Source organism: Dendrobates tinctorius, unplaced genomic scaffold (genome assembly GCF_039654945.1).
Source record: "Dendrobates tinctorius isolate UK_male_01 unplaced genomic scaffold, ASM3965494v1 ptg000014l, whole genome shotgun sequence".
Taxonomy (NCBI): domain Eukaryota; kingdom Metazoa; phylum Chordata; class Amphibia; order Anura; family Dendrobatidae; genus Dendrobates; species Dendrobates tinctorius.
The window spans coordinates 18,290,007-18,302,037 of NW_027361682.1; the positions used below are offsets into that span (position 1 = coordinate 18,290,007).

The 12,031-nt window shown below is 42.1% G+C and overlaps 1 protein-coding gene across 1 annotated transcript in view; it reads left to right on the forward strand.

Moving 5' to 3' along the window:
• LOC141072471 (uncharacterized) overlaps positions 1-12,031 on the forward strand; it is a 47,178-nt gene that overhangs the window by 28,485 nt on the left and 6,662 nt on the right. The window contains exons 2-4 of the mRNA XM_073559750.1: positions 5,500-5,606; positions 7,645-7,953; positions 8,724-8,981. Of these exons, the coding sequence (XP_073415851.1) occupies positions 5,531-5,606; positions 7,645-7,953; positions 8,724-8,981 (643 nt within the window). The 5' untranslated portion in view covers positions 5,500-5,530. The remainder of the gene's footprint in view (positions 1-5,499; positions 5,607-7,644; positions 7,954-8,723; positions 8,982-12,031) is intronic.

Here is a 12,031-nt window from a genome sequence, read left to right on the forward strand (position 1 = left end):
CAAATCTCGTTGCACATATACTTGTCTTAGGGGTTTTAATTTAATTTAAGTATGGTACACTGGAGACAGGATGATACTACCTGTCATAGGAAGTGTGTTGGGAGTGCAGGATGGGAGCATACTCAATGGGGTAATTGTGGGGACCACTGGATCTTGTTATACTGATTCGGGGGGGATTTTTGTGAAAAAGCTTTGGTTATCATTATACCCATCATGGGGGCTCTGGTTGCCACTGCTGTGAGGGGGGGGGAGGGAGCTGGATGTGGCTCGCGACCCTCTCTCAGAGCTGAAGGTGGCTCTGTAGGTCAGAAAGGTTGGGGACCACTGCTTAAGGCTATGTGCACATGAATGCAGAAAATTTTTGCATGAAAACTGGACTCCTCCCCAGAAAACGTGCGCTTTTTTCTGTGAGTTTTCTGCACGTTTTCTGGGCGTTTTTTGCGCAAAAACTGCACACCTTTAATGCGTTTTTTTCCGGAGAGGTCCCCGCCTCATAGAAAATAGCTAGAAATGCGGAATTTTCCACGAAATTAATAAGCATGCTGCGTTTTTTTCCGTAATGCGTTTTTTTCGCCGAAAAAAAGCATCAATATGCACAAAAAGTGCGGAATTCATTAAAATGAATGGGAAGCTTCTTGTAAGCGTTTTATTCGGTAAAACCGCGAAAAAACGCATACGTGTGCCCATACCCTTAAACTAAAGTAAGCTCATCCCATTGTTATCAGTGGGTCCAGGCTACTTATTCTACCATAAAGTGTATGTGAGCTTCAACTCTCACCCAACAGATATCAAAGGAAAGACTTTTCCAGCCTGTTGGATTTCCAAAGGCCAATTCTTTTGTTCTCTGGGCAATTAGCCACTGCCATAAAGAACAAAGAAGCCCAGCATTTCTGTGTATGGGGGACTGCAGAGAGATGTCTGCTTTGTTGACAGTTATCAAGGCATTTTAACTAAATAGCTGGAGTGTTTTCTGTTCACACCAATAAAGAAGAGATTCTGGATTTTCCTGGAGCTGAATTTTCTTTCTTTACAATTATTTACGTCCAAGGCACAGACGCTTTCTTTGCTCCAGACCTTCAAATCGTGAATCCGGGTGAGCTGGCTTCTATCTTTCCCACTATAATACTGAGAATATAACTACTATAATACTGCTCCCTATATTCAAGAATATAACTACTATAATACCGCTCCATGTACAAGAATATAACTACTATAATACTGCCCCTATGTACAAGAGTATAACTGCTATAATACTGCCTCTATGTACAAGAATATAACTACTATAATACTGCCCCTATGTACAAGAATATAACTACTATAATACTGCCCCCTATGTACAAGAATATAACTACTATAATACTGCCCCATGTATAAGAATATAACTACTATAATACTGCTTCCTATATTCAAGAATATAACTACTATAATACCGCTCCATGTACAAGAATATAACTACTACAAGGCCGGATTCACATATGTGCTTTAAAGCGCAGCAACGGCCTGCGCACGGCCACCGCTAAGCTTTTGAAGGTGCGCCGCGTGTGCCGAAATTCAACTTGCTGCATTCGGCGCACACGGGCGCACCTTCAAAAGTGCGCAGCGCACGGCAAAATCCTGCTAGCGCACGGCCAGCGCATGATCTGCGCACTCTATGCTAAAGATAGGGTGCGCAGATCGCAAGCATCCATGTGCGCTAGTAGGCGGCGATGACCGGAATGGGCGGGCAGGGATCCGGCAAGGGGTGGGGCTTAGCGGCGGTCGTGCGCAGGCCGTCGCTGCGCTATAAAGCGCAAATGTGAAACCAGCCTAATACTGCCCCTATGTACAAGAATATAACTACTATAATACTGCCCCTATGTACAAGAATATAACTACTACAATACTGCCTCTATGTACAAGAATATAACTACTATAATACTGCCTCCTATGTACAAGAATATAACTACTATAATACTGCTCCCTATGTACAAGAATATAACTACTATAATACTGCCCCTATGTACAAGAATATAACTACTATAATACTGCACCTATGTACAAGAATATAACTACTATAATACTGTGCCCTATGTACAAGAATATAACTACTATACTACTGCACCTATGTGCAAGAATATAACTATTATAATACTGCCCCTATGTACAAGAACATAACTGCTATATACTGCCCATATGGACAAGAATATACCTACTATAATACTGTCCCCTATGTACAAGAATATAACTACTATAATACTGCCCCTCTGTACAAGAATATAACTACTATAATACTGCCCCTATGTACAAGAATATAACTACTATAATACTGTCCCCTATGTACAAGAATATAACTACTATAATACTGCCCCTATGGACAAGAATATACCTACTATAATACTGTCCCCTATGTACAAGAATATAAGTACTATAATACTTCCCCTATAGACAAGAATATAACTACTATAATACTGCTCCTATGTACAAGAATATAACAACAGGGTTGGCCATTTATATGGATACACCTAAATAAAATGAGAATGGTTGGTGATTTCAGCTTTCTGTTTGTGGCACATTAGTATATGGGAGGGGGGGAAACTTTTCAAGATGGGTGGTGTCCATGGTGGCCATTTTGAAGTCAGCCATTTTGGATCCAACTTTATTTTTTCCAAAGGGAAGAGGGTTATGAGACACATCAAACTCATTGAGAATTTCACAAGAAAAACAGTCGTGTTCTTGGGTTTAACGTAACTTTATTCTTTCATGAGTTATTTACAAGTTTATGACCACTTATAAAATGAGATCAAAGTGCTGCCCATTGTGTTGGATTGTCAATGCAACCCTCTTCTCCCACTCTTACATCCTGTATTATACTCCAGAGCTGCACTCACTATTCTGCTAGTGCAGTCACTGTGTACATACATTATATTACTTATCCTGTACTGATCCTAAGTTACATCCTGTATTATAACGCAGAGCTGCACTCACGATTCTGCTGGTGCAGTCACTGTGTACATACATTACATTACTTATCCTGTACTGATCCTGAGTTACCTCCTGTATTATACCCCAGAGCTGCACTCACTATTCTGCTGGTGCAGTCACTGTGTTCATACATTACATTACTTATCCTGCACTGATCCTGAGTTACATCCTGTATTATACTCCAGAGCTGCACTCACTATTCTTCTGGTGCAGTCACTGTGTACATACATTACATTACTTATCCTGTACTGATCCTGAGTTACATCCTGTATTGTACTCCAGAGCTGCACTCACTATTCTGCTGGTGCAGTCACTGTGTACATACATTACATTACTTATCCTGTACTGATCCTGAGTTACATCCTGTATTATACTCCAGAGCTGCATTCACTATTCTGTTGGTGCAGTCACTGTGTACATACATTACATTACTTATCCTGTACTGATCCTGAGTTACCTCCTGTATTATACTCCAGAGCTGCACTCACTATTCTGCTGGTGCAGTCACTGTATACATACATTACTTATCCTGTACTGATCCTGAGTTACCTCCTGTATTATACTCCAGAGCTGCACTCACTATTCTGCTGGTGCAGTCACTGTGTACATACATTACATTACTTATCCTGCACTGATCCTGAGTTACATTCTGTATTATTCTCCAGAGCTGCACTCACTATTCTGCTGGTGCAGTCACTGTGTACATACATTACATTACTTATCCTGTACTGATCCTGAGTTACATCCTGTATTATACTCCAGAGCTGCATTCACTATTCTGTTGGTGCAGTCACTGTGTACATACATTACGTTACTGATCCTGAGTTACATCCTGTATTATACTCCAGAGCTGCACTCACTAATCTGCTGGTGGTGTCATTGTGTACATACATTACATTACTTATCCTGTACTGATCCTGAGTTACATCCTGTATTATAGTCCAGAGCTGCACTCACTATTCTGCTGGTGCAGTCACTGTGTGCATACATTACATTACTTATCCTGTACTGATCCTTGGTTACATCTTGTGTTATACTCCAGAGCTGCACTCACTATTCTGCTGGTGCAGTCGCTGTGTACATACATTACATTACTTATCCTGTACTGATCCTTGGTTACATCCTGTGTTATACTCCAGAGCTGCACTCACTGTCCTGCTGATGTGTCTTACTCCATGGATAAGTGGATCATTCTATGAATCTATGAAAAATGTTATAACTCCCATCTAAGAGTCAGGCTTCACCAATAAGTGTTTGATATACTGTATGTGGAGACATGATCAAAGTTAGAATAACAAAAAAGATCACTATGAAAATAGGTCATGTTTGTAGCATTCCCACCAGGTTCTAAACTGCCTCACACACCTAATAATTGTGGTTAATTATTGCAGATATAGCCATGGCTTATAGCCTAAGATAGATAGAAATTGGGAAATAGGCAACCCGTTCTTCTTCTATATGGTGCATTGTCATACAAGCACTGTGCCGTAAATGTCATCTATGGGACTCACATTTATCTTAATGAAGATGTCATAAACCTGAAGATAAAAAGCGGACGGCACCGCTGTTACCGTGTAACTTCAGATGATGTGCGGCATGCCGAAGTCCAACAGCTGGGAATCTCGGGTGTCAGACCTGGAAACAGTCAATCCTGGGAATCCATGCAAAGAAGAAAGGTCGCACTCTTCGAGATTGAAGTTTCACTGATTTATTGACATATCACGTACATATCAAGTCGGGGGAGTGACATAAGGAGTGCGGGAAAGGCTGACAACGGCCGTTTCGCGCTGCTCGAGCGCTTCAACGGGTATGGACCCGTTGAAGCGCTCGAGCAGCACGAAACGGCCGTTGTCAGCCTTTCCCGCACTCCTTATGTCACTCCCCCGACTTGACATGTACGTGATATGTCAATAAATCAGTGAAACTTCAATCTCGACGAGTGCGACCTTTCTTCTTTGCATGGATTAATGAAGAGGTGGCCAATGCCACACATGATCTTAGTATGTCTGATATGTTCAGTCCCCCTATCGATTCCTTGTGTACCCTCTTGGGTATTTATCCAAATCCCATTTCCCATTAGGTACCGTCTAAACCCAATGAGATCTGGCACTCACCAAGGTTTTCCAGGTGATGATATTCTTTTCTATTTACCCATTGTACAAGTCTAGTCCCAGTTAAAGTTGCTGCAAATCGATTTGCACGTCCCAGTCCATCGGCCACAAATGAGGTCAGTGGGCTCTGGACACCTCTTATCTGTCGGCCCATGGCTCCGTTTTTCATTACCCAGCCTGGCACAACATCACAGCAGCAATGACGTCAATGATGTCGCACCAGGCCGGCTAATCAAAAGAAGCGTTGCCGATGTTGTCAGCTAAGAGGTTATTCTTCTGCTCCCATCCAGTGGCCACTGTCCTTTATCGTGACCAATGGACTGGGACGTGCTAATAGAATTGACACCAACTCTACTCCCAGCCTATACGTTTTGTTCTGTGCAGCATCACTGAATGTTTTTGTGGGGTTTTTGTGTTCCCTTTGCAGTTCCTTATCTACAAATCAAAAAACATCTGGAATGTTTTGGGATCAAACAAGATCACTTCTGCTATTGATCATCATCATCATCATCCATGGAGAATCCTGTAATAGTCGTAAGTATGCTTCTGTGAAACAGTTATAAAAATGGCGGAGGTTGGGGTTATGTGTGGTGCCTGGTGTCTAAAGGAAGATAAATGTGTATCTGGTGCATAGCAGGACCAAGGAGCAAGACATGGGCAGTGATTGAGTTACCATATTATGGTAATGGTGCAAATAAGTGATAATATTAGACCGCATACAGGGGGATATACCTAAAAATGAGGAATCTTTGGTTTAGTTCTTTAGGTAGTCCCAGGAGCACTGAGCCTCTGTGTTAATAGTAACATAGAGGATCAGTATCAATGCTGGAGTATGTCTTTCATTTTCTATACAATGACTGGTGACACATTCAAACAGCTCAACTCTTGTAGTTGGGTTCAGCCTTATTCATTTGAAGGTGGCTAAACTGCATTACCGGACGGAGCCTGTGATGAACAGAGGCACTGTTTAGAAAATTTAAAAAAAAAAGGACAGGTCCTGAGATATTGCCAACCAGAACCCAACCCTGTCATTGGGATGAGTCTAAATATGAATGTGACAAAGCTTTTTTATGTTTTAGTCATTGACGTACAGTGGATCCACCTATAGGGGGCAATAGAGAGACAGTTTTCATATTTTTTTTCATAATGGTGAGAATCACGTTAGTCTGTGCTGTGGCAAATGAGGAACCTTGGACCTTCAGATAAGGTTTATATTTGTACCAACGAGTTTCGGCACCAGACCTTGAGAAAGGCGCCAGTCCAGCACTGAAATGCATTGGTACTTATAAAAACCTTATCTGAAGTGCCTATGTTCCTCATTTCTCGCAGCTCAGCCCATGTAAGCTGATTTTCTGCATTCTGGTAAATACATATGTGGAAGATATCTCCTCCAGCCAAAGGGCGGCAGCAGCAGCTATTCACGCTTACACAGGTGTCTGACGTCTGTTATGTGGTGGCTGCTTAAAGGGAATCTGTCACCTCATTTTTGGCCTGTGAGATGTGGCCACCGCCATCAGGGGCTTATCTACAGCATTCTGTAATGCTGTAGATAAGCCCCCGATGTAACCTGAAAGATAAGAAAAACGAGAGATTATACTCACCCGGGGGTCCGGTCCAATGAGTGTCGCGGTCCAGCGCCTCCCATCTATAGCGATGACGTCCTCCTTCTTACTTCTGCCGCAGCTCCTGCGCAGATGTACTATATCTGCCCTGTTGTGGGGAGAGTAAAGTACTGCAGTGCGCAGGCATCGGGAAAGGTCAGTGAGGCCCGGCGCCTGTGCACTGAAGTACTTTACTCTGCTCTCAACAGGGCAGATATAGTACACCTGCACAGGACACGTGGCAGAAGTAAGAAGGAGGACGTCATCGCTAGAAGATGGGAGGCACTGGACCCGGACCGCGACACCCATCGGACCGGACCCCCTGGTGAGTATAATCTAACTGTGCGGTATCTCGGAATCTGATAACTGGTAATCTCGGGTGACCCGTTGAAGCGCTTAGTTAGCGCGAAACGGCCGTTGTCAGCTTTTTCTGCATCTCCTTGTCACTCCCCCGGCCCGACATGTGAAATATATGTCAATAAACCAGTGATATTTCTTCAACTCGATGAGTGCGACCTTTCTTCTACGTTGGATTTCTTATCTTTCATATTACATTGGGGGTTAATTTACAGCATTACAGAATGCTGTAAATAAGCCCCTAATGGCGGGGGCCGCATCTCATAGGCCAAAAATGAGGTGACAGATTCCCTTTAAAGGGAACCTATTATGTTGAAAATACCATACACTTTATAAACACCAAATTTAGGAACTAAATGCACTGAAAAGTTTGATATATATTTTGTGGGTACAGGTTTAGCAAAACTGGTCATAAATGTATTTGAATTTCTGATTATTCTAGGGTTAGGAGTCCAGTTGATGCTCAGTCAATGATTAGGACCACCCACCGGTCTGCTCAGCTCTTGCTGCTCTGTAATTTGGTACCTGAAAACAGGACTGCAATTTAAACAAGATGGATTATCATTCCTAACCATTAGGAGATTAATGTTTCTCCTCCTTTTCCTTTTTTCCAGTACTTGAAGCCAATTGCAGTACAGGGAGCTGCTTGTGTGGGGAATCAGTGACCATCACATGCAAGGCCACACACAAACTTGAGAAAATCAGATTGGAAGAGAATGAGACCTCTCCTATCCTTGACTGGGTTTTGCTTACAAAGAAAAATCAGACCACAGAAAATGGAAAATTTTCCATTAACTATACAGAAGACAAAGTGATGGTGACCATCTCCAAAGTTAGGTTTTCTGATGTAAAGGAATATTGGCTGTTTCTAAAATCAATTAACTCCAGTAATCTCTTCAAATTCATCACCATCAGTGTTTCTGGTAAGAATCCTCCTTTTTTTACTCTCAAATTAAGAGGAACTTGTCAGCCAGGACTTCAAGCTCTTTTAACAGGACATATTAGAAAGTGCTGCCCCCCATAGAAAAACTGACAATGTCCATGAGCATTTGGTGTTTGTACATAAGAGCCAGCCAAGTCTAATGAACTCTCCCACACTATGAGACTGGGACTACTGAGTCCTCTCTAGACCTCAGATCAGCTACTCTTTCCTGTTCTCCGGTTGCTCTCGACTTTGGGTCTGGCAAAACCTAACAAGACACTGCCCTCTAAAAGTAACAGATCTCTCTCTCTCTCTCTCTGAGCTCACCAGTTCCTCATGGTAGCAAGACCCTGGTCCCTCTCTTTGCCCAGTATCACTCGGACACTAACCCCAGGAATCACCCCTGATCTTTCCTACCAGCTTTGTGAGGCAGATCTCACCACCACAATGCTTACCACTTGCTTGGTATTGCGGCCCTACTAAGAATAGCGGTCTACCAAGCCAAGGCCTACAAGGTTCCACAAAGAGTAGAGGTAAATTCTAAAAAAACAGTATACTATAAGCAAACATGGTTCCAGGGGACTTGGGTGGGGAAGTGGTCAACCTCAGGTCTCCTCTTTTTACTGGAAGCCTACTGGATGTTTTCTGAAAGTTGGTAAGTAATTTTCTCAGAATTAGGGAAAATGTGAAGCTTACTCCCTTAACACAAATGGCACTACCCCAGTGCAAATTATCTATCATGTCATTCATTTGTTTCCTTTTTCTCCCCAGGTATATGTAAACCAGAGATTTCTATAAACAATGCAAACGAGTTTATATGTGAAGCAGAGGGTATGTCACAGAATGCAAATATACACTGGATGGTTAATCATAGTCATGTGTACCAGCCGACCAAAATAGAAAAACTTTCTGAACATAAGTCACGGATTTCTCTGAACTTGACTGAGAACAAGGACCAGGACATCTGTTGTGTTGTTTCACACAATAAAGATGGTGTCTATGAAGAAAAAAAGAAATGCTTAGGTGAAGGTGAGGAGACATAAAGAACTAGAGGAAGACATACATTCCATGTTTAAGATACAAAATCTCAGATGCAGATAATGATAATTTTATTATACAAAATAGTACTATACTATGGGCTATGCCCTATGGAGCGTCCACTTAACATTAAACATACAAGAACACGGAGCGTATCAACCACCAAAAGATATGTAATGATTAAAAAGATATCATTTCAATAACAAATTGAATCAAGACAATCAATAACGTATATTTCACAGGACAATTTTGTCAAGACAGAGCTATTTGAATCCGGTTAGAGGCGCACCAATAAATATGGTCACATCACAGACATAAAATATGGGGGAAGAAAATCACAGAACCAAAACCCCTTTATAACAGTATATGTATAAAGTGACAATGCAACAATTTGTATTGAGAGGGTGGCAAGCTCACTACCACTACAAGGGTAAAAGTGTTAATAGTGTCATTAATCTACTCAGGTCAGTGACCATTCAATTAAAGGGCTTAAGCAGCTTAACAATCCTATTGTTGGTTCTTACCCATATTCATGTCCGTGAGTGTAGGCACACGCCCCTACATGCTTTTCCCACTGGCTTCCCTATGATTTAGCACTGCTTGGGTATGGTATAAACAGAAGATATGACAATAGCATACCCAAGCAGTGCTAAATCCGCATAATAGCATTTATCTCCATATACACTAAGGCACTGGGAGTGGCCCTTCTAATTCCAAATGAAAACAAATCAAATAGTTTTTAAAATATAAATGAAAAAAGAAATAGGCTGCTGAAAAAAATAGCAGTATCTGCATTTTCAATTATAAATCTGAATATTTACAGCATAAACTTAAATTTGTTTCCAGACTTTGCTGTACGGTTAATCACGGAACTAATATTTTGTTGTATAACCTTTATTTCTGACACCTGCTTTACATCTGTATGGCCTGGAGTCAACTAACATCTAACACCTGCGAACAAATATTCCAGCCCACGCTGACTGCTCTACATTCCACAGTTCTTTTGTATTCTTAGGTTTTGCATCAAAAACAGCATCTCTCCACAAATTCTCAATCGGATTGAGACTTGGGGAATGGGCTCGCCACTTCATAACATCAATCTTGTTTGTCTGGAACCAGGATGTTACCCAGTCGCTGATATGTTTGGGGTCGTTGTCCTACTGCAACACCCATTTCAAGGGGATTTCTTTTTCAACATAACTCAACATGACCTCTTCTAGTATTTTGAGATATTCAAACTAGTCCACAGTGCCTGATATGTGATAAATGGGCCTAAATCCTTAGTTTGAGGAACATCCCTAAGCCATCTTGCTTGCACTTCCATGTTTTACAGTCTTCACAGTGGACTGAGGCTTGAATTCAGTTTTATGCTTTGTCTCACAATCTGTGTGTGGTCTTTAGACCCCATAGGAACAATTTTGCTCTTATTTGGCCGTAGAATGTTTCACCTCTTTTCTTTACTTCTTCTGAGTAAGACCCAGAAGGAGTTCAGGGAATGCAGTCTCATGTGCTTTACAGAAACCTGGTTGCATGAGGACGTCCCGGATTCAAGTATATCGGTACCGGGGTTTCAAATGGTTCGGGCTGACAGGGACAGAGTGAAGTGCGGTAAGAAGAAGGGTGGAGGAGTGATACTGTACATTAACAACAGATGGTGTAATCAGGGGCATGTAACAGTAAAGGAGAGACATTGTTGCCCAAACATTGAACTATTAGCAGTGGGCCTCAGGCCTTACTATCTGCCTAGAGAATTCTCTCTTGTTATTGCAGTGATGTCGTATATACCACCATCTGCAAATCCAGAGGCAGCTGGGGATGTACTGTCTGGGGTGATTGCCCGGCTTCAGACGAAACACCCTAACTCTCTAACTGTCATTTCTGGGGATTTTAATAGAGCCAAGATCTCATTACCAAAATTCTATCAATATGTCAAATGTTCTACAAGGGACAATTATATATTGGATCTCCTCTATGCCAGTGTTAAGGATGCTTACTCATCATCTGCATTGCCCCCCCTGGGGAAATCTGACCACAATCTCATACTATTGTCTCCAGCTTATCAACCAGTTGTCTGCAAACAACCAGCGACAATTAAACGGATAAGGAAATGGTCTCCGGCAGCTGAAAAGACTTTACAAGACTGCTTTGAATGCACAGACTGGGAGGTGTTATGTGCCAGGGAACCTAATGATGATGTTAATGAGGTTACCAGGAGAGTTACTGATTACATCAACTTTTGTACTGACAATATTGTACCTATTCATGAGGTTCGGTGTTTTGCAAACAATAAGCCTTGGATTACAAAAGAATTGAAACATCTACTAAACAGGAAAAAAAAAGCTTTTGAAAGGAAGGACAAGGAGGAAATGAAAATTGTTCAGAGAGACTTAAAGGGGAAAATTAGGATTGCCCGTGAAGCATTCAGAATTAAATTGGAAAATAAATTGTCACATAACAACTCCAGAGAAGTGTGGGCTGGAATGAAGCTTTTGACTGGGTTTAAGGCAAGGTCAGATCAGGGGGGTGGGGGGCTGATCATGGCTAATGAAATGAATGTTTTTTTCAACAGATTCAACAATAAATGTGCCATGTCAACAGAGGAGAGGGCCGGGGAGAGACGAGCAATATCAACTGGGGGGAGGAAGTCGGAGTCTTTCTTGATCTCCGAAAATGATGTGAGGGAACAGTTTAGTAAGCTGGTCATGGGTAAAGCAGCAGGGCCTGATGGTATCTGTCCACGTGTCCTCAGAGTGTGTGCGAATCAGTTGTGCACTGTCTTCCAGCACCTGTTTAACTGGAGCTTACAATCACAGAGAGTACCAGTTCTATGGAAGACTTCTTGCCTGGTGCCGGTTCCCAAGACTACCTTCCCGAGCTCCCATAATGACTATAGACCGGTGGCCTTAACATCGCATGTGATGAAGTCCTTGGAGAGAATTGTACTTGCCTACTTGTGTCCGAGGGTGTCTGCTTTTACGGACCCCCTTCAGTTTGCGTATCGGCAGAGTCTGGGGGTGGACGATGCTGTAGCGTATCTACTA